Source organism: Macrobrachium nipponense, chromosome 4, assembly GCF_015104395.2.
Source record: "Macrobrachium nipponense isolate FS-2020 chromosome 4, ASM1510439v2, whole genome shotgun sequence".
Classification (NCBI taxonomy): Eukaryota; Metazoa; Arthropoda; class Malacostraca; order Decapoda; family Palaemonidae; genus Macrobrachium; species Macrobrachium nipponense.
In genome coordinates this window covers 126,032,075-126,056,489 of record NC_061100.1, presented here as the reverse complement: position 1 = coordinate 126,056,489, position 24,415 = coordinate 126,032,075, and the positions used below count along the sequence as shown (strand labels likewise).

General features: G+C 40.8%; 1 protein-coding gene across 1 annotated transcript in view; it reads right to left on the bottom strand.

The window, feature by feature from the left end:
- LOC135211728 (chromosome-associated kinesin KIF4-like) overlaps positions 1-15,706 on the bottom strand; it is a 59,458-nt gene extending 43,752 nt beyond the window's left edge. Inside the window, exons 1-2 of the mRNA XM_064244973.1 lie at positions 15,568-15,706; positions 4,193-4,368 (exon numbers count right to left, since the gene is read on the bottom strand). Coding sequence (XP_064101043.1) covers positions 4,193-4,339 — 147 coding nt within the window. The 5' untranslated portion in view covers positions 4,340-4,368; positions 15,568-15,706. The remainder of the gene's footprint in view (positions 1-4,192; positions 4,369-15,567) is intronic.
- Positions 15,707-24,415: the final 8,709 nt, after the last annotated feature.

Genomic DNA, 24,415 nt, shown 5'->3' with positions numbered 1-24,415 from the left:
ATCTAAATATTTTGCTAGAGACTTTGAATTTGCTTCAAGATGAAGATAAATGACTGAATTACTACAGAATTGTAAGAGTTTTAGCTTACAATTACGTTTTTCGACCATTCAGTAGAGTCAAAGTTGACCGAATGTGGGTTTTTTTTTCATTTATCGTGATTTATATGCAAATATTTCAAAAATGAGAAAAGCTACAACCTTCAATTATTTTTAGTTGTATTCTACATGAAATTGCGCACATTTTCACATATAAAACTTTATGTAACGGCTAATTTAAAATGGTGCAAACATTACCACAATCGCACGTATGATTTTTTTCGGAAGAGTTACCGCGCGGACGTAAAGAAAATGTTATTTTTTTCATAAATTCACCATAAATCGAAATATTGTGCTAGAGACTTCCAATTTGTTACAAAATGAAGGTAAATGCTTGAATATTACTAGAATATAAGCGTTTTAGCTTACAATTGCGTTTTTCGACCATTTCGGTAGTCAAAGTTGACCGAAGGTTGAAATTTTGGCAATTATCGTTATTTATATGAAAATATCTTAAAACTGATAAAGCTACAAACCATGGGTTGTTTTTAGTTGTATTGTGCATGAAATTGCGCACATTTCCATATATAAAACTTTATATAACGGCTAATTTTAAAATGTGCAAACATTACCACAATCACATGTATGATTTTTTCGGAAGAGTTACCGCGCGGACGTAAGGAAAAAGTTTTTTCATAAATTCACCATAAATCGAAATATTGTGCTAGAGACTTCCAATTAGTTGCAAAATTAAGTTAAATGATTGAATATTACTAGAATATAAGCGTTTTAGCTTACAATTGCGTTTTTCGACCATTTCGGTAGAGTCAAAGTTGACCGAAGGTTGAAATTTTGGCAATTATCGTTATTTATATGAAAATATCTCAAAACTGATAAAAGCTACAATCATGAGTATTTTATTGTTGTATTCTACATAAAATGCGCACATTTTCATATATAATACTTCATGTAACGGCTAATTTACAATGGTACAAAAAATTATGTCAAAGTGACGAAATAATTTCCGAGATGTGTCACAGATACTTTTTAGTTGCGGCAAGAAAGAAATTCGCGCTTGCGCGCCTCTGCGTAACGATTGTAAACAAAACAACACCTTGATCCGTGAACTCCCAGCATCCCCCAAGGCGCGTCATTCAAAAGTTTTAGGCTGGTAGGCCTATAAGTATTTTTCCCCGAATTTTAAAAAAACTTTTGTAAGTAGACGTAAATACGTCCAGTCGGCACACGGAGACAAAAAATGTTGACGTAAAATACGTCCAGTCGGCGTAAGAGGGTTAACTAAGATAGTAGCAGTAGACTCGGACTGGCTGGAATAGGCTACGAATATAACCACTTGTTAGGCTAAAAGGTATGACCCAATTATCCTGGCTACCTTAAGTGGCGGAAGAAAGACGTTCACCTCTTCCTTTCAACTTAAGTTTCCATGCTATTTCATTAACAAGAATGGTTCTACAGTACTTTCGAAGGAACCAAACTTTTGATTAACTTTAACTACTTGTGTAAGAGTCGAAGCGTTTGGTCAATATTCTTATAGGAAGAAAAACCAGCTTTTTATAACCAACAAGGTATATGAAAACATGGGAAATTCGTTCTTAACCTGTAAAAAGGTTTGAAGTTTACTGGAGTCAACCCAAAGTATGCTAATTCCCACCATTCAGGCTGCATACGATTACTAAAAGGTATCCATATCCTTCCATCAATCCGTGCATTTTACGTGTTGTAAAATGGACTCTACACGACTAGAACAAGGTAATTCATACACTTTCGTATCCTTTTTCAAACCAAACACCATGTCAACCCCCGGGGGAAGCATGGTGGCAGGTGTCTCCGTGCTCCCCGAAAGGTTATTGAATTTTCTAATCAAATCAATCACCTCCCCATACGAAGCCAGAAACCCTTGGTTTTCTCTTCCCTCCGGTCCTAACGCAGTGTTCAGCCACAGGACACATTAACTCACTCCTACCCTATGACAAACGTCCGGGTGCGTCATGGCAGTCCGACCATACGGCCGCGGCACCTTTGATCTTTAATGGCCAGTGATGGCTCGAACTCGAATAATAGGGATGTAACAATCCTGGCTTGAAGATGGAGAGGAAACTTCTCCTCTTGGCTCTAGGATCAGCTATGAAGTCCCTATTCTTCCAAGATTGGCATGAGAACGCACTGGCATCAAAGCCAGTCACCTAAGCTTGTTGACGCCTAAGCGGAAGGATACAGAGAAAAGACTTGTGGCTTTTCCATTATGTGACTTATATCTCCTAACGCTTGTAATTTTTCTCAAAAAACAATGTGCATTAAAAATCTCCAATCCGAAAGCATAGTTGTAAAGTACTCTTGTACCCCGAAATGAAAATGGAAGCATGTCTCCGTGTAGGCCGAAGCTGTGAAGTGACGTCATGGTGGTCGCCATGTTTATGACGTCACTGAGCATCTCAAATGCGAAGCCAGCACCCTACCAGAAGTGCAAGGCTGTTGATGTTATTCTCGTAGGCATAGCAACCTGACATTAATGGTTGCCTTGTTGCACTATCTGCTTCTTTACAGATGGCAACGCATCCGACCGCCATTCAGTGCATAAGGATAAAAGGGACACCCATCACGTGGGACCCTGGATTGCAGAACGACATAATACATCAAACCAACTGTCCTTCTTGGGTTGGTTCTCCTGATAAGCATAACGCCGACCGCACACCTGCATCCTCTCTACCCACATATCTGGAACAAAACAAGTTGGCGATGCACACCTCTCCCCGCAGGGAAAGGAGCACAATTAGTCATAATTACTTCCCAAAGCACATCCAGATACATCAAAGCTTTGGATTACAGGCAATCCATATGAACATGCGATATTCCAAAGCACAGGTAACGAAAAACCGTACCTTACTACATGATGAGTACCTCGACATCGAAATCGTCGAAGAAAATATCAGGGCGTTTATCTGCTTCTTGTGATATCCAGGAAGTCTCGCAGCATGACAAGGATTCATGTTCACATACCCGGGAATTCCAAACAACAAATTGAAAACAACAGGGGGCAAACTAATCCGGGTTTAAAAGGACGGAGCAAAGCACGTCCTCACTTAAAGGCGGTAAGAAAATAACTAACGGGGTCACGAGTTAATGAGGGGTATGTGGGTGGCTCCACATGTCCCGTGACCAAGCACAGATGCCAATAGTCCCTTGCGTACACAATTATTTTAAACTTTATCCTAATGTCAAGACCGAAGGTTTGTTTCGTATATGAACAAACAATGCTTTACAAAAAACTTATACCAATAAAATCATGCCTACCTTTATACTCTGTGAAACGGACACAACTAAACTGCCTTTATTAAACAAAAGTCCCTCTGTGCATGCCCAGCTTACAGTCTACCATCCACAAAACATAATTCTCACTCTCCTGTGCCAAGCCCAGTCTAGATGAGTTAGGGGATGGGAGGACGTCACTGAAGATTATCATTAGTGGTTTGCATATAAACTAAAAGGGGCAAAAGCAAGAAAAATTTGTGAAGAAAAGGGCAAGACACCAAAAACCAACTGCTGAGGCAAAACTTGACACCCCTCACAGGACGAAAAAGAATATCTCTTAAATAGTCAGACCTTGGATGGCCACTTTACACTTTTATCATGGTGGAAGTTTTGGTTAGCAACCCCAAATGCCTTCACCAGATCAACCACGCAGACATTCCTTGCATGTTTTCCTTATTTTTGCTTCTTGAGTCTTTTGGTTTTCAATCTTTCTTTATATTATAATATAATCTGTTTGTTTGTCAACACTACAGGTTCTCTAAAACTGTGGTACATATTACACAAGAACCTCGGCCCAAAAATAAATTCCAAGTCCTCAACTAGTTATTTTTCAAACTAATTTTCCCATAAATTCTTCTATTAATGTCTTTATTGACCTTTTGTATATGTAAAATCTGTCACAACAACATAGTGAAGATAAGTAATTATATTACCCTTGGAAGAGAGAGAGAGAGAGAGAGAGAGAGAGAGAGAGAGAGAGAGAGAGGAGAGAGAGAGAGAGAGAGAGAGAGAGAGCACACTTATTTTTTTTTTTAAAATCAATATATCATTAAAGGCATGAAGCTTCATCATTAAGCTAAATAACTTAAGAGGTCATCACACGTACCTGTTGTCTCAGTTTTGCTAACTCAGCTACATGGGGATCTCTATTAACAATGGGCTTGTTTTTAATTTTACGAGTACGGTCCGCATATCTTAGAGTGCTTAGTGTTTCTTCTAGGTTACTGTCTGCAGGGGAAACACACGCAAGCATCACAGTATGAGAGTTACCACCCAAGGAATCTGAAAAATCCAGAAAATATAAAAAATGTTATTGTTATAATACAATTAAGTTTGTTCATACTTACCTGGCAGATATATATATAGCTGTATTCTCCGAAGTCCGACAGAATTTCAAAATTCGCGGCACACGCAGTGGGCGGCCAGGTGGTAGTACCCATTCCCGCCGCTGGGAGGCGGATATCAGGAACTATTCCCATTTTCTATTCATATTTTATCAGTGCCACTGTCTCCTGAGGGGAGGTGGGTGGGCACTTTAATTATATATATCTGCCAGGTAAGTATGAACAAACTTAATTGTATTATAACAATAACATTTTGTTCATGAAACTTACCTGACAGATATATATATAGCTGAATCCCACCTTCGGATGGTGGGAAGAGACAGAATAGGATTTTTGGGAAACTAAATTAAGTAGACGATATACATCTTGGTTCCTCACCTGTTAGCATAGCCGACTTCGTGATTACTGTCACCAAAGTCTGCTTCTGCGTTACTAGAGTTGCCAGCGAGGTAGAGACCTGTAATGCTGGTGCGCTCTAGATGATCTGTCAACGGGGGCGTGACCACAATGTGACTAAGACCATATGACCATACTTCTGAGGGCAACGAAGCTAAAAACCACCACCTGACCTAACCTATCCAAGTAGTTCCATAACTTCTAGGCTAAAGAAAAGGAACTCGCCTCAAGCGACCAACCCTTCAAAGTTAAAAGCATACCTATCCCTTTTTCTATAGGATAGGATTCGTGTTGCTTGCTGCCCCCAATAATATATCTACGGATATGTTTGGTCCCTAGCGACTTACAGATCTGAAATGTCGTCTTCACATCCCGTCGGGGAGGAGGTGAAGCCGAACACAGAGTTGCTTCGCTAAAGCGTGGCACTCAGGATGTTACGAGTGTCATTCTCTGTTGAAATGCTTCCGAGGCCGCGCCCTCACCTCTGAGCATTCATATTAAGAAAAAATCTCAAATCTTATGCAACATAATGAATGAGACTTCTTAAAAGAACTCCTTGACTATAATAAGCCAGGGTGTTCTTGGACTGAACCAGTCTGATCTTTTACGGAACACCGCAGATTGTCCGTTGACCTCGACTTTCTATAGTTTTATCAAGATAAAACTTGAGGATACCCAAACAGGGCACAGGACTCTCTAATGCCCTTGCCCAATATTTTGTGCCATACCCTTGGTCTCCAAGCCTTCGGGTCAAGGGTTAGACAGGTTTTCGTTTTTATCAAGAACGGAAGGCTTAGAGGACAGACCGCATTATGTCCTTTAAAGCTAAAACCTCTGATGATGGCTAAAACCTCACTACTACCCTCTTTGCCGTGGTAGGAGAGCGGTTAGAATGTTAGCCTTTCTGGTCACGTGTATTAAGTTCGCAGAAAGGATAGGTTCGAAATGCTTTTGGCATCAGAAACTCAGACTACGTCTAAGTTCCATGCCAGAAACCTGCGATCCAGAGAATTTCAAGATCTCCCCAGACCTCAAAGATCGTGAAGCTTTGTTGTTTGACAGAACCGAATCTCTGAACCTAGAGGCCGTCAACAACATATTTGCATATTCTACAATAGTTAGGACTTCTAGCTTATCTCATTACTTCATACGGAAAGATAGAACCATAAAGAAATTCACAGAGGTCGAGGTGGAGGAACAGTCATTTCCCTTCACTATCTCCAGAAACGGCCCCCTCCGATTGAACACTGAAAATAGGCAGCACTGCTTTGCCTTGGCCAAGAGACTGCCATTAATCTTGAAGATCTTATCGCTTCTCGATAGTCTGAACGCCTTCAGACTCAGAGAGGAGAGATTATTAGATACTTCACTAAGTGACGATGTTAAGATTAACAGACGATTCGTCTCGGGAACAGGGTCTTTGGGACAATTCCTCTGAATTACCTGACCTCTGTGAAATCCAACCTCTTAGAGGCCTAACATGTGGAGACTAAAGCTAATCCTCTAGGATCATGAATAAGGGAAACAACTTAAGAGGAAGCTCCTTCGTCTTTCAATATACGAAAAACTTAACGAAAGGACGCCCTCAGTCTCTCCTCAACTTTCGACATACTTCTAAGTGAGGATTACTCAGACGTCAGTAGTTGTTGCCTTCGATCGAGAAGACGCGCACGAGGACGTGCACTAGTTTAACGAACCTCTTGAGAATCGTTACGTTTCCGTGCCCAAGCCCATAAACAACTCTCTCTTCTTGAGCTATGAGAGAGCTGAGAAATTATCCGAGATGATTTGGGCCAACTCGATCCAAAAAACTCACCCTTCGAGGAACTGGAGAGCCTGATCAGTTTGGCTTCCAATTCTTTCAGGACAATGTGCCAGAACATCTGTTTCCTCTGTTCGGATGTCTGGCACCCTCTCGCTATCACCCGAGGTGCTCCTCAAGCCGTTGAGAGAAAATTAGAATTATTACTAGATCTTTGATGTTATTCCAATTTCTTCGTGAGGAAAAAATGTAGAGGTCTGAATTGCTGTTTATTGTTCAGGGAAAAACAAGCTTCTCCAGCGAGGAAATGGTCCCCAGCAAAACTCATCCATTGCCTCACTCAGCCTGCTTCCTTCCCTAAATAAGGCTGCGCTTTGCATAAGCAGGAGAGCTTATTATAGTGCTATGCCGCGGTAGATTTCGTACAGAATTCTGTTACCGTGCGGTAAACCCGCGCAACAAGTATAAGAGATATCTTGTTGAAATTATCTAAGTAAACGGAAGGCGTGTTCATTCAAGATTACTAGAAATTTCCTCAACCCGAGGCTAAAATCCATGATTGTAGGGCAGAGAGACGGCTTATTCAGCCATTCCCGCAAGGGAGAGAGACGTAACCAACGCGCATGTCACCGAGCTAGCCGGTACTGCGTAGATCACAGTAACAGCAGCCTTGTTCATCGTCTCGCACTATCTGCCTGAGTTGCCAGCTACTCCTTTTACGAAGGGATAGGTATGAAATTATCGAGCAAAAGGAAACTCTCAAGCAGGCATATTTAAACGAAACAAAATTCGCTAAATACAGAAGCTGAGTTGGTGTTGTCGTAACAATACCTGAAGAGTTGTTCTTACTCCGAAAACTCTTGGAAGGTTGAAGGGAGTGACAATTAAATACATTAGAACAACAGTTCTTTCGGCTTCTATCCGCAGAGGTAAATACGATATGCGTATATGACTTGACCCATGCGTTAGCAAAATGACGCCAAAGATACAAAACTACGTAAAAGTATTGTAGTAAATTTTGAACCTCGAATTCTCTACACATCTTTCCTCGACGAGGAAGAGAGAAAGAAGGAAAACGACTGTCCACGTTCTAATGAATGATACTTTTTAAAAGAACTCCTTGATTCTTGCCAAGACTCTTGCCAAGAAAAGGGAGTAATATTCGAATAGAGATCATCAAGAAGAGAGAACCGAGGATGGCGAAAAGGACCGTTCAATGTTCTTATGATATTGGACATAAGACTTCCTGGATCTAGTCTACAAGTCTTTTTCTTATCCCCGGATGAGCCTCTGAAAATGAATGAGAGCTCTCCCGAAATTGTAATGAGTTTATCGCTTAACGATAAAAACGTTAAAAATCTATGTCAAAGAGAAACTACCCATTTATGAGGGGTCCCCCACTAAAATGACAAAAACGTTTAGTATCTTGACAATGGGAAAACGTCCTTACTGACAAAACAATTGGCAGTTTGCTAATAGGGGAAAACCCTTTAACATGACCGAAAGTTCACCCAGGAATCCGAGTATATAATCTTCCCGATTCTCAGAGAATCGATGAAGAGGCAGAGGGATCGAAGAAAAAATTTGGGTATGTCTCTCCGCTAACTCCGAATCCTTCGTTAAGAAAGCGTCAAGCGTCCTAAGAAACGTCCTGAACAGCAAATAAGACGCTGTCTACAAGTCTTTTCTCTAGCAAAGCGCCCTGTCGAGCTTCCACCGAAGCGTCCTGGCGAATGTCCACAAAAGCATCCTCATAAGCGCTGAAGCATGCAAGGCCCGCCAAGAGGCGTCCTGGCGAGCGACCTTGCCAACATCTCAATGTTATGACGAACCGCGTTTGCGGATGACGTTGAATATTTTCAAGGGACGTCCTCATGCGAGTCTCCATGAGAGCCGCACGCTGCTCCTGAAGTGTGTGAACACTAAAGGAAGACGTACGGCTTTCGTCTTCAAGACGGGCCTTTAAAGACCTTCATACCTTCTTACAAAGACAGTGGCCGCCTGTGCGGCAAACTTGCGCTCTTAGTAATGCAAAAGAACATCTCCAGAAACGCCCTCAGCACAGGAACGCCAAGCGTCCGAAAGACACCCTTGCAAGTTGCTTGCCGAGCGTACTGGAGAATGTCTCTACTTATAGGACGTCGAGCACCTCCAAAAGCTTCCTCACTGTCTAAATTGCCCTTCTTATGCCGAACCAGAGACATAGTTGTTTGACTGTGCAAACAAAGCAGCTTGACGGACGTCAAACTTATGCTCTTTCGAAGTAAAGCGAACGTTACATAACGTATACAGAGCGCCATGAGGAGAGGAGACGAATACTGAGTTGCTCCTCCAAAAAGGTGGAATCAAGAAAGTCCTTGATTACCATATTCTTTTGGAATGCTAGCGAGGTTGAAACAGCTCTAACTTCATGAGCGTTCACTCGCAGGAGGCTCAAATCACTCTTCTGGCAAGATGAATGAGCCTCCTTAATAATGTATAAATGAGAGTTCACTCGCAGGAGGCTCAAATCACTCTTCTGGCAAGATGAATGAGCCTCCTTAATAAATTGTCCCTTAGGAAAAAGAGCCAGTGCATTCTTCAAAAAGGGTAAATGTGGTCTCTTCCTGAGCACCACAAATTACCCGAAGGACCTCTTACTTCCTTCGTTTAAGTAAATAAAATTTGAGAGCCCTGACAGGGCACAGGTCTCTTTCATCCTCTCGTCGACGAGAGCTTCTAAGGAGGCGCGAGTCCTTCCGAGAGCTCCAACCCCTGTGTGGGGAGGACGCCTCGAGACGAGAAGCAATCCTTCAAGATTCGTGCACGTGCTCGATCTTCGGCAGCCTGGGAAGCGACAACAGGAGCCTGCGAAAGGAAGCCAGATCAGCATGAAAAACCCGTAACCCCCTCCTTCGGCTTTTGACATGCCTCTCCCTGGTTTCCTGGGGGTCCGACAGAGGTCTAGGCCTAGAGGCGTTATGGGGCCGATCTGGACGTTCCTCCTGCGAGAGAGAGGACGTGTGGAAGCGTCTCTTCTCTAAAGCTTCTTAGAGGCCGCGAGTCCTTCCGAGAGCTCCAACCCTTGCGCGGGGTGGGGAGGACGCCTCGGAGGACGAGAAGCAATCCTTCAAGATTCGTGCACGTGCACGATCTTTAGCCGCCTGGGAATCGTCAACAGGTCCTGCCGAAGGGACGCCAGATCGGTGGGAGCCCCCGTAACCATCTGCGGCTTTCGACATGCCCTCTCCCTGAGTCCTGGGAGTCCGACAGAGGTCCAGGCCTAGAGGCATTATGGGGCCGATCTGACGCCCCCTCCACAACACAAGGGGCACTACACTTCACAAACACTGATTGGAGAGCGAGCACTTAGTCTAAGATTACTTGATGTAATCTGTCTAGCAGACACTTCTTCTAGGCCGTAAAGCCATACCACAGGGTTAGGCAAAATAAAATCTACAGGAGGTTAGAAGGTTCATTATTTCTAACTTCTGTTTACTGTGGAGGAAAACTCCTGATTCTAACACGCTCTAAAATGCGTACATGAATCCTACTTCTTCCGTAATCAGTCACACATTACACTAATTACATTGAACCTATGCAAAGAAAACATGTAAACGTCATATATACTAAGCGAGTGTCTACCGAAAGTTCCGGTAGCCTCACCTTACCCCATGCAGACAACAAAGTCTTGAAACTAGGCTAACTAGCTTCAGACATCAAATGCAATGAAAAAATTTACGATAGCGTATGCCTAGCCACAAATCCAAGTCAATAATCGAAAGAATAATTAGGATACTTAAGCGGCTAATGAAGTTTCAAAATCCTAGGCGGAGGTCTGTAAACAGTTGTTTACCAACCGGCGACAGAAAAAATATGAATAGAAAATGGGAATAGTTCCTGATATCCACCTCCCAGCGGCGGGAATGGGTACTACCACCTGGCCGCCCACTGCGTGTGCCGCGTATTTTGAAATTCTGTCGGACTTCGGAGAATACAGCTATATATATATCTGTCAGGTAAGTTTCATGAACAAATTACATGTTTATGATAAAATAGTTTTATTTATACTTACCCATTAATTATATACCTAAGATTTTCGCTCGCGGGTACTTAAAATCCCGAAATTCGCTGGTCACACAAATTTTCTATATTGTTGACTAGGTAATAGTGCCTCACCCACTTTCGGGGCAATAGAGAGGAACAACTTGGCAAAGATTCAGTTTGTTTATGCCTTACAAAATAAATCCATGCTAGGAGAGGTAGACATCTTGTATGATCAGATGGTAAAAATATTTGAACAAAAAAAGATACCAGAAGAATGGCAGGTGAGCATATTGATACCTATATTTAAAGGTAAAAGTGATGTCCAGGAATGCAGTAATTAGAGGTATCAATCTGAGGTCTCACACGAAGATTTTGGAAAGAATAATGGATCGTGGGCTAAGAGAGGAAGTGAGAATAGGGAAAGAACAGTTAGGATTTATGGAGGGAAGCGGCACAACAGATGGAATATTTTGCATAAGGCAGCTGATGGAGAAATTCAGAGAAAAACAACGAGACCTGCATCTGGTATTCATAGACCTTGAAAAGGCCTATGACAAGAGTGCCAAGGCAAGAAATATGGGGATGTTTGAGGAAGAAGATGGTGCTGGAAAAGTATGTCAGAATTATTCAAGAGATGTACAGGAATGTGTATACTAGAGTGAGAAGCAGCGTCGGAGAAGATGGATTTGAGATAGGAGTAGGATTACACCAGATGTCAGCACTTAGCCCATTCATCTTCAACATGTGAAGGCATGCAAGTCGACACATTGGCTGCAAACGTCTGGGAGGACTAGCTATCAGAAGCAAATGGTCACTTACGATACTGCCAGCATCTAAGTGATACGTACAGGGCATCCAAGATTAGTACTAATTATAAGTAAAATATGTAACCTTTCTTTAATTCAATGACTACTGATGACCAGTTCAACTGAAGGGGAAATAAAAACTCCCATCGGACTCCCTCAGACAAATCAGCTGAGTCGCGAGTCAAAAATCAACAGAGTTGGATAAGCTGGGTCACGAGTCAACATCAACTGAAGTCGAATCAGCCGAGTCTTAAATCGAAAAACAACTGAGAGTCGGGTCTGCAGTTGCGAGTTGAAGGAACATAAGACTGAGGAGTCAGACAAGCAAAACTGAAAGGGTGCGAGGCTTCAATGACCGAAAAATACCTCTTCAGAGGTCGAGAGACCAAAGAATCATGTCATCAACGCAATCTATTAGGTGACAAACCACTGGAATAGGACTACAACTTTACACTATCACTGATACGCTTTTCCATCGGTGTTGGGTCTAAACCTAAACACTCACGACAGGTTCGAATGAGGGGAAAAAATCCTTCCTTGCTTCACATCCATCAAGAAGCCCTTTCAATGGATGTCTGCCGATACCTGGGAAAAGCTGCAGGTTTGACCAAGGGGGCAACTACCGGGGGCAACCCCCTCAGACTCCCTTCAACTACCAGTATGTCCTTTCCTAGGCTGCTCTTGGCTATGAGAAGGTGCAGGACAGTGACTTTAAGTCTAGGAGATCTGAGGGGCCAGATAGCCACCTCCTCTGACACATCCAGAAAGATGCCTTTCCAGCGGCTGTCTGTTGATACCTGGGACCGACAACAGGTTCGATCGAGGGCGCTACTACCTGTATGTAACCCCCGACCTCCCTTGGACCTCCGGTATGTCTTCTCCCCGGTGCGGGGGAGTGGGACAGTGACCTTTGTCTAGGAGAATTAAGAGACAAGTAGCCCCTTCCCCCACTGCACAACACTTCACTGTTATATTGATAAATTCATGATAATCGGAAAAAAACAAAAAATGCTGGCAAAGGCATGGGTAGGAAGCAATAGAGCCAGGTGCAGAGCAGATGACTGATATGAAAGGGTTAGTAAGAGAAATGGCGTCAGCTTTGGGAGGCGCGAGGTGAGAGTCAGAAGGCGAGGCAAACACTGGGTGTTAGGCAGGCCACAGGCATAGACACCCGAAACATTGGGCGACCATTGTCAACCTAAACACTGGGCGCTCGGCAGTCACTGGCGATTGAAACACTGGGCGCTCAGCAGCCACTGGAGCCTGAAAACTAAGCGCTCAGCAGCCACTGGCACCCGAAACATTGGGCGCTCAGCTGGTGTTTTAAATAAGGTTGCCTTATGTCAGTTCGGGCTCTTGTTCCTAGACAGACAAAGTAATCACTCAACAGTAGTTTTAGCTCCTTGTTTATGACTTTCATATTTTCATTTTGTATATCAAACTGGTCTCTAATGTAACTGAGGGTGTATCCAAAACTAAGTCATTGGGTATTTTTGCAGCTGCACCGATTTTACTTCTGCCATTTTCAGTACTTGACATGTTCCCATCACTTTTATTGCACATGATACATGGCTTTTCATCTGGTTTGAAGTCTGGTGCACCATCCTTTAACACACTAAACTATTTTATGACATGCATATCTTCGTTTCATTTCAGCAACCCGCGGGAAAAAATACCACATTAATTGGACATAAAAAAATTTAGAATAATACCTTAAAATTAGACACTTTTAAGTATTTTCAAACATTTTCATGACTTTTCCCTCTTCTTTTAAGTTTGTAAAGTTCTGAATAGTGAAAATAGTTGAAGTTTCATCCAAATTGGGCCAGTGTTAAGAGAGATATGACAAGTTTCTCAACTGACCGGCCACCATCTTTGATGACGCCATAACCGGAAAACCTACCAGATGGCAGATGTCCACCAGTCAAAAACACTTACTAAGACACCTGCTAAACATTTCTGAAGTAAAATTCTCCATATTCAAATTTTCATACAGAACCATAACCAGCATCAGGACTACTATAGTTCAACAGATCTAAACTGATAGATTGTTTTCGTCTTTGGGTAAAAACCCTGTTGCCACATTTACCAGTATCCAGTTTTAAATACCTTACCTTATAACACATGAATCAATAAATCGGTAGTTTAAAGTTTTTAGCATGTTTTGCTGGACCTAAGCGTTCACATATTGTGATTATAATTTTATTTGTAAATAAAATGAGAAATCGCATTTTAAACGTGACAGCTGTTTCAAAAAAACGTTGCCACTCTCCGTTACCTTTGACAGGAGATATGCAGGGGGGCCAAGCCTATTAAACCATGAAGTTTAAAGGAATTGTCTCTTAAGCTACCCTTTGTATAAGCCCCACCGCCCGGTCTAGCTGAGAACTCAGCGCCAAAAAGAATGAATTCTTGCTTTAACCATAGTCAGTAGGAAAATTAATTTATTCCTACAGAAAGCACGCTGTGAAACGGGCAAATGCAGTTAAGCATTCCGAAAACTTGCAAACAGGCGATGCTGCAAAGGATAGCTGTTATTAAAGTAACATCATCTGACGACGAAGATTCTTCGTAATGCACATTTTGTATAGAATCATATTACAATTCTTGCGATAATTATTGTAAATAATTTTTTTTCTCCCAATGGTGAGTTTATGTGCAACAACTTTATAAAAAGTAAAAATTGTTACACGCATTAGACCGTGAGTGAAAAAGGAAATGAAATTCAAGTAAATCATAACTTGATGAATTAGAATGAGGGGGAAACCTAAAATGAAGAGCAATGAAATCCAAAATATTACAAACTTGTTTAGGAAATGGATAGTATGGCAGACGGAAAATTCAAATAATAAAAAAGAATAAATAGAAGTAATCTACTGGCAAGATTATAAGAAAATGTCATAAGACATACATACTGAATGGCAATTGCCGATTTTTATTACTTTTAATGAAAAACTTCATCATATAAAATATGTAATATAATAAGTAAAATATAAGGGTATAAGTCATAACAAATATAAAATTAAATAGTCTCAAAAGTAATAACCAAATAGAATATGGATCGAGTTTACGGATTAGGATTTATACGGTCAGTTTCATTAGGTACTGTCCCAAATAATTCCCTCGTTGGGAGATGGCTGAGGACTTAAGAAGGGGACGATTTAAAGGTTAAGAGAGAACTGGCAACCGGGTTTTTCTCAAGGAAGTAAACAATCTATCAGTTTAGATCTGTCGGATTATAGCAACGGGACCCAGAGTTTACTGTGGGATCCAAACCACATTAAATCGAGAAATTAATTTCTAATCACCAGAAACAAATTCCTCTGATAACACGTTGGCAGGGCGGGGAATCAAATTTGGCATTACTGAATTGGTAGGAGAGCACGTAAATCACCCATCCAATGAGGAACTGGGTTGCCATAACTATCTCGTGTTTATTAAGAGTTGCATTACATTTATCGACACATTAAAGCTTGCTAAATCCCAACGGTGACCTCCTTAAATAAAGAATAAAGTATTATTTTATTTATCCTTCCCAAATGGAGAGGAAGATCTTGAGGAATTTTACCACTAACTTTCAAATTCAGTTAGTAGCAAATAACACACATGGCAAAATGTTTTTGAACAGTGAAAGCAATGTCCAAAACTGGCAAAATCACATTTTTAATTCATTAAAAGTTCCCTCAAGTATTTATAAATGTTTGTAAGCTTCTAATAATTCCCTCAAATATTTAAAAAACAAAAATGCTGGTAAGCTGCATTTTTTAACTTATCTTTGATAATTTACAAAACTATTATCTCAAATTTGTTTTAGTTTTATTAACCAGCTAATGGCAATGTTTTCTGTAAAACTCAAATCAACTGATGATTCTGATGTACAGTAACCATATGAATTTTCATACTAAGTGAGACTATAAATACCATTACATTCCATTGATCTTCTGACCCTATGACTGATGCTATGCCATCCAAAAAAAATGTTTTTGGAGCTTTCCAGTTTTTAGAATTTTGGATAAGTGATCATATCATGCAACTGTGAGGATGAAGACTATAAATTACCTCTGCATTATCTTACTCAGGTACACTTATATTTGCTTGCAATTTACCTAAATATTGCATGCATGACATGAAAACACAAAAAACTTACCTTGTAGTAGTCTGGTAAGCTTGGAATTTCTATACGGGATGTGGCCACGATTCTGATCTTCACAGAGAGCTGATATTACATTTCCTAGGGCAAGCAAGCCTCTATTTATATCAACGCCCTCTTTAAAAACGTTCTCCAGTTGCACAGTCTTTTTGCGCGTTCACTACCAGCAAATCCACCAGATGAAATTTAGCACAAACAATATTGTCCCTGGAGAAATTACTATATAAATACAGTGTTCCATATAAAAAAATGAAATGTACATTCCAGGACTGCAACATACTACAGTATGTAAATGCTAGGTGATATCATATAATTCAGTAACATATAACAAAACAATTACAGCAAAGGTAACTGTAATATGGAAAATAAGTCAAATCAAATTAAGTTGCTTTATAATTTTACTCTCTTACTGAATAAGCCTACAACAAAGAATACTATTAACTATCAAGACTCAATCTGGCCTAAAAACTTGACCAAAAACCTATAAAGAAATGCTAAACAACCATAAACTTGTAAATCCTTAGAAAATATACCATTATAACTAGAAGTTTAATAAGACCAGTTAAAACAACCCAACTTTCATAGAAGGTGGATGGCAAGGGCAAAAGAATTGTACAAAGACCAAATCCCATTTTGGGGTACAATGATTTGTATCCAGCTAGGCATAATTTACATATGCCTAAGGAGTGACGTACATAATAGTGAGCACACTAAAACATGATGAAAAACTAGAAAATTAAGATTCGATCTTAATATTTCATCAAATGTAATAACTCACCCCTCATTCTTGTTTCTCTGTTCAACATGTAATGAAAAGATGGCATGGGAACGACTGGATCTTGCATTCATGGCGGTTGCTCCTGTTGCTCTGTTTAGTGCACCTGGTGGGAAAAAAGAACATTTTTCATAATAAAATATTTTTAATTATACTTAGCCCCCCCACAGTTTTTAAAATTTTACATAAAGCTAATTTTCTGTTTGGTAGGTAACAATGCCCCACCATCACTTTTGGGGAAAGAGAGCAACAACTTGGCAGAGAGATTCAGTTTGTTTTATGCCCCTTAGGCATATAATCACTGCGAGGGGACGGAGGGTGGGCTCCAATCATGTAATTATTGTTTGAGCTTAATTAAAATTTTGTTTTATTATAGAAAAGTCATTTTTAATTAATTAACTTACCCAGTAATTACACAACTGATTCCCACATTGAGGTAGGTAAGATGCATGGACATTTCTACCCCAAAACATTAGGAATGTAGTCATGAATTTGAGAAAAGAAAACTTAGCCAACATTAGAGAGTTGCTGCAAGAAGATACTGCCTCTGGTTGGCACTCGTCTTATCGTGCAGTAGCGAGGCAGTATGGTGACCCTACTACTTCTGTGAGAAACTTTGCAGCAAAGGACAATTCCGATGGCTAGCAAAGATAAGCAATTTGCCCCTGTCCAGAGCACAGTACCACCAAATAACCAGAAATAAAACTGTTACCTATAGCCATAAGAATAAAATATATAACCATAATATATCCGTCACCCACCAAAGGACTGGAGGGTACTCCAGGTACCTCATACCTCCAGGCTTCCCAGCGACTTCACACATCTTATGTCAAGAAGACTAAAATAAGGAAGAGTTGCTTCCTGCTTTCCTTTCCCAACAACATGCCAGCTAATAAAAACAGATCCAAGGTACTGCAATAATCATAAATGATTTCGATATCACATACATAATGAGAGGCAAAAAATGACTTACACTTTCAGATCGTAGATTGTAATACTGCCAGCTAATAAAAATAGATCCAAGGTACTGCAATAATCATAAACGATTTCGATATCACATACATAATGAGAGGCAAAAAATGACTTACACTTTCAGATCGTAGATTGTAATACTGCCATAAGAGATAAATTTCTTTAGACAGCCAACGAAGTGGCTACTGCTCTAACTTTGTGAGCTTTTACCTTGCATAAAGGGAAAATGTCTTCTTGAATCGAAGAGTGAGCTTCTCCAATGACATCCCAAAGGAAGAATACCCAGGCATTCTTAGAAAGCTGTCTGGAGGGGTTCTTAATGGAGCACCACAGACTACAAGAATCACCATGAATCTCTTTGGTTCTATGAAGGTAATATTTCAAAGATTTTTCAGGACAAACCATTCTCTCATTGTCATTGGTCCCAAGATAATCCGTCAGCCTGTCAACTCAAAAAAGGAATGAGGCAATTGGTTAGCAGGGGATTTATTCTTGGCCAGGGAATAAAAACAAACTGCATTCCCTTTGGAGAACCCTACTCTTTTGTCCAAGGCATGAACCTCACTGACTCTTTCGTCGTTGCTAACAAAACTACAAAAAGGGTTTTTCAAGTAAAGTCTCTCAAAGAAATGGAATGCATGGGTTCATACTTGGGCCCAAACAACCACTTGAACACAACATCAAGGTTCCAGAAGTTGTCAAAGGACTTGATAAGGTTTAACAAGTCTGAATTGGAAGACAAATCCGATTCCCTGTGATCATTAAGTACAACAAAATGTCATTTATTTGGGTTACAGTGGTCTGAGCAGAGGAGATGCTGAAATTCCTGCACCACTCTCTAAAGATCCTCCACTTGTTTTGGTAGACATTGTTTGAAGATTGTCATCTACATTTGGCAATAGCTTCTGAAGTTGCCTTTAAAGATCCCTTCTTTCTAAGTTTCTTGACAGTCTGAAGTCTGTCAGGGCCAGAGAAAAAAGACCTTGGTGAAAGTGTTGGAAGTGTGGTTGTCTAAGTAGCTGCATCTTTTGTGGAAAGTCTCAGGAAATCCACCAGCAATCTATGAGGTCCAGGGCCAAAATTGAGCTATCAAAATCATTGAGACATTTTGGTGCATCTGAAATTTGTTTATAATGTATCTGATCATATTGAATGAGGGAAAGGTGTACAGATCTTTGTTCAACCCGTTGAGGTGCATAGCATCCACTGCCTAGGCAACCGGATCTGGCACTGGAGAACAGAACAGGGGTAGTCAATGATTCCGAGAGGTGGCAAATATGTAGTCACTATCAGTTTTCCCTAAAGCTTCCGTAGGTCCAGGCAGATCAGAGGAAGTAGCATCCATTCTATCAAGAGGACTTGTTTCCGATGGCTTAACTCATCTGCTAGGACATTGAGTTTTCCTTGGATGAACTGGGTCACTATCTGAGTCTTATTCTAGCTTGCCCAGAGGAGATCCTTCACTCCCTCATACAGGGAAAAAGACAGTGTTCCCCCTTGCTTCCTTATATATGACAGAGCGGTTGTGTTGTCTGAATGTACTGCTATTGTCTTGCCCTGTACTTCTGAAGTGAAGAATTGAGGTCCAAATGTATTGCATTTAGTTCCTTTCAAATTTTTATGGAACAACCTCTGATCTTGGGACCAAGTCCCAGAAACTTCCTTCTTCTCGAGCAGAGTCCCCAATCCAGGTCTGACGCATCTGAGAAGTTCAGGCTGGGGCTCAACGGAAGACGACTTGCCCTCTGACAATCTCTTCCAACGCTCCACCAAAAGCAATCCTCCTTATTTCTAGAGTAACAGGAAAAATGTGAGTCTGGAAAGATTTTCCTGTTCCAACTCATCTTTAAAAAGTACTTAGGTGTCTGAGATGTAGTCTGCCTAGGTAGACGCACTGTTTTATTGATGGTAGAGTGCCCAGATGACTCCGCCAATTGTTGGCTGAACATCGTCGAGGAAAAGGATCTCTTGCTTTCTTTATCATTCCCAAATACAGAATCTTAGGCATCATCTGAACACTGATAAGAATTCCTAATTCTTGTGTTAAAAGAATTTAATGTTTTCCTGAGGTCCCCTGTACACTGACTTTCCGAATGAGCAATAAGGAGCCATCATTCAGTTATAGGGAAATTCTTATTCCCATCAAATGAAGCCACTTTGCAATGGGAGCCATTACTCTGGTGAAAACTTGAGGCGGCGTTGTAAGGCCAAAGCATAGGACGCATAATTAAAAAAACCTTCCTTCAAAGACAAACATGAGTAACTTTCTTGAGTTCAGGTGCATAGGGACATCGGAGTAGGCATCCTGTAGATTGATGGATGCCATCCAATCTCCTTGACGAATGAATGACAGGACTGTTTGGTTTGGTCTCCATCTTGAATTTTGTCTTCAAAACAAAAACATTGAGGACGCTGACATCCAAGACAGGCCTCCAGCCCTCCGAGTGACTTGGTGAAAACAAAAAGATTGTAAAAGCCTGGAAAACAAATGCCCTTCATTTTCTTCTATGGTTTCCTTCTCGATGAGAGCTGACACTTCCTTTACAAGAGCCACAAACTTTCTTGATCTTGAGGAATAAGCTGTCAAGAATGGGTGTGCTGACTAAGGGAGGCTTCTTTGAAAAGGGGATAATATATCCTTCTTTGACGGACATTTTTGTATTATCTAGGACTCTGGGCTCTTCTCCTTCCAATCTCCCAGAACAATTGGAGCCTGCCTCCGACTTATGTACGAGGACGATTTCAATGATAACTTAATAGGAGTGGGATGAGAAATGGACGTTTCTCTGGAACAGAGAAAAAGCCCTTTGCTTGCTCTGAAATGGCTGTGACCAGCAGGAAGAGACTGTCTAGTGTTTACAGGATGATATTCCCTAGACCTAGACAACTGCGACAAAAGATCTTGAGTACTCTTGCAAGTCCGACACAGTACTCAGAACTGTCACCTGGGGAAAGGGATGTTCTTATCCAATGGAGAAATACAGAGGAGCCAAACCTGTGACAGAGTGACTCATCTGATTGTATATGAGCGCCAAAGTTCTGTTTCTTCAGTTCCCAATGCGTAAAGGGAGGCAAACTCTTGGGAGCCATCCCTAATACCCTTGTCAATGGAGGAGAGAACTCTACCAGTCTGAGGAGTAATTCTTCAGTAACACAAAAGCATTCCTTTATTTTCTGCACCATGACACTAACAGACCAGTCCAAAAATAACTCATGACTTCAAAAACTTTGAAGATATTCTTCAACAGGTAAGCGGGTTCCGAAGCCGCAAATATAACCTTTGTCGAAGAAAAGGCTGACCTTCTAGCATAATCAAACAAGCCCAAAAAACTCTCCCTGGAAGAGGCAAGACTATTTCAAGGGAAGAATCTTCTCCAGCCTTGCATATGGACCAGGTATCTCCTCCTCAACAATCTAGAGGAAGGAATGCTAAAGGAGGTCCTGCCTTGTTCTCTCTACTCTGTAAATCATCATGCCACTACACTGAGCACCTTCTTTGTGCTGATGATGAAAGAACCATCTTAGGCAGACTGGATGGAAGAGGAGGGTTGCATATCCACGATAAACGTAGAAGTGGGCGACGAAGGAGAACTGCTGGCGAAAAGAAGACTAGAATGGTGGCTAGCAGGAACCTCAGTAAAGAAGCTTAGGCAGACAAGGGGCTTCTTGGTCCTCTATTTCATCATCATCATCGGAAACTGGAGATAGTGTAGCATCCACAGGCGCTAGAGAGGCGCTTGAGACGTTGCAAGGAGTCTTGTATAGGATAGACAAATACTATCCAGTTTCTTAAGAATGCGATTCACTTCAGAAACTTCAGCAGTAACTATGGAAGCAGGATGTGATGTATATAGATTTTTGGCATTAAGCCAAGCACTGGGGCAACTAAGGCCATTCAGCGCTGAAACGGAAATTGACAGTAAAAGGTTACAAGGGTGTAACAGGAGGAAAACCTCGCAGTTGCACTATGAAACAATTGTTAGGAGAGGGTGGACAGTAAGACGGAAGAAAGAATATGAATGGAGGTACAGTAAAGGTATGAATGTAGTTACAGTTGGGGGCCGAAAGGAAGCTGCAAAGAACCTTAAGTAATGCCTACATTGCACCGAATGAGGTGCACTGACGGCACTAACTCCGTACAGGTATATGGAAGCAGGAGGCAACACTGGGTGCTTGGGTGTTGAAGGGCACCTGGCTCCCACTGAACAAACCGGCACTACTGAGCTCTAGAGAGCTGCTGGAGTTCGGGTGTCAATGGGCACTTAGCTCCCTCTGAATAAGTAGGCGCTACTGGGCGCTTCGGTGCTGCTGGATGAATGGGCGTCAAAGGCAACAGGGGCACTTGACGAGGAGCAAACGAACGACGAGCCTTGGTTGCTGAAGGAGCATTAACATCTGAGAAGCAATCCGAAGAAAAACGTTCTAGCTGTTCCAGTGATTACAAGATGGGCGTTCTGGATCCCTAAACCTCTTGACAGGAAACAGCCAGAGGGAGCGATACCTCCACAGTGGTTCTCTTCAATGGACGAGACTTATTCCCTAAGCGCCACAGACGTTGAGGAGAGGAATCCCCTGAACTGGACAAACTATGCACATCCAGAGAGACTTTCAAGAGGCTCTTGGTTGCAACCTGGGATAAGTCAACAGGTTGAACCAAGGGGGTAACTACCCGTGGACAGACCCCATCGACCTCCCTTGGGCTACCAGTTTGACTCCTCCCAGGTTTAGGAAAGTATGCTAGTGACCTTTGCTGGGAGAATTGATTGGGACAAGCAGTCACCTCCTCCACTTGCACTTTGTCCATAGGAATTTCACTGAAGAGCCAATTGCTCCATCATCTGCACTTATAAAGCAAACCAGTTGTTAATCTTCGCCTCAAGGATGGCAATGGGGTTGGGTTTGGAAACGAGGGAACCCAAAGTTGGGGAAGGTGGAATAGTTAAGAGAACCGGAAACGAGGGCCAAAGAATAAGAACATGAATCCGATTTAATTTCAAAAGATTATCGTCCCCAGAAATACATTCAGAACATCTCAAACCTAATGAACATACTTGTCCACTGCAAATCAGCACTTCACATTACGTGCAAATGAGGATTCTTATTCCTTGGTCAGGAATCCATTACAGCCTTTAGCACAATATTTAAAGCCAGATGAACCCGAGTCCGACATCACCAAATTAGTTAATCAAAATTGGTATAAAAAAGTCAAATCCTATTGCAAGGTCTCTACAAAGAGCCTAATACCATTTAAATAATGCTAATTGACCAACAAATTAAAATAATTCATCAATTGTGATGAACAAACAATTAGAAAAGTCATCTCTTTGCCAAATTGTTCCTCTTTCCCTGAAAGTGGGCGGGGCATTGTTACCTACTCAAAAGAAAATTAGTGCAACCTGCAAATTTCAGAATTTTAACTGCCAGGAGAGTGAAACGCCTACCTATGTAATTACTGAATAAGTTACTTGATTAAAAACGTGTCTTACAGGTTCCTCAGAGAATTTCCAAATACATTACTGAACTCAGGCCTCCTTTGGCTACCCTGTAATACTTCAACCATAGGTAAAAATAAGATCCCAGGCAGGAAGTACAACCATGATTTTGGATGAAACAAGTTAAAGCACCAATAATTATGGGCAATGGTCAACTATATTCAATTCTTTACCATTACGAAATCTTTACTGCTTATTAAGGGCCTCATAAACATCCATATAAGCCATGAAACATTGCTATAACCTACTTCTCCCATGCTATACCATAAAACATCCTTATATATCTTCAAGAATGTTTTTTACCTGATATGCTCCTCAAAAGTAAGGACAAAATATATTCTATATTTTATATAAAAATATAGCGAGAAGATGTCTTTGATGCATCTTGCCATGTTATATACAGAATTTTACTGTAATTGGTAAAAATAATAATATAAATGTAGAGCTTTTAAGCCAACAGCAATCATGAAAACTCTGAAGAAGTTGAATATCCATCTACCCTTTCCCACTTATCCCACCCTTGAAATTCTTTTCCTGTCTATCAATCCCATAATAACCCTTCCTAAACCTTTTCACGCCTATAAGCAACGTTGCCAAAGCTTCTTTCTGTTTGCACAGCACTGCTACCTATCGAGCTGTGGTTTTTTTTAATGTTATGATTTTATATGTATCTTATAGTAATGTTGAGTTCCAGATAAGGTGAAACTAGATAACTGAAGGGCTACTATAGTACTGTATTTATAAAGTTAGTTTGCTAAACAGATGTCGATTACTACGTAGCTTTTTGTTGTGTAGCCTACAAATCGTTGATAGATTACAGGGTACCTTTTATTACCGAAACAAACATAAAAGTACATACCATACAAGCATGGTCAATAGTTTTAGTTTTCATTATATCCTTAAGTAACAGTGCATTTAGTTATTTCTTAACTGATGTTATATGCTGCACAAGCTTTTTTTGAATACCTTATCACTGTATTTTACCAGAAACACACACACTTCTCTGAAATGAATATTGTCAATACATTTTTAAATTTATTGCTTAACAAATTAGATATCTTCATATACAGAATTATACTATGTAAAGTACATTAGAGAATGCAAACAACTAAAGGTGTCTGTGAGGTTTTGCTTAATGTTGGGTACATTCAGACCAGCAAAACTAACATATTGTAAATAGTTTTATGCCCATATATTACTTGTTTTATTTTAACATGGCTGTTGCCTACAATGATAAAGTTTCATTTTATCAACAGAGGGTTGCATAACACTACAACTTTTTGCACGTTGTGAAGTATTTCTGAATTCTGAACACAGGAATTTCAGATATTATGGAAATTGAATGTAACGCATCATTTGAATACTGTTTTTTACTAGTAATATAAAAATGAGTGAGAAGCTTTTGTCATGATGGTAGTATTGGGTAGTACAAAACTCTAGCAATGGAGGTGATCTTCACTACTCGCAATATGCAGGTGCCAGACTAGCAGTTTTAATCAATAATGGGACATTCTGAGTCAAATGCTGGAAAATGGACTTATACTGTGCTTATAATAAATCTAAGTCTGTAAGAGGATAGACATACCTATGAACTACTGTATATTTC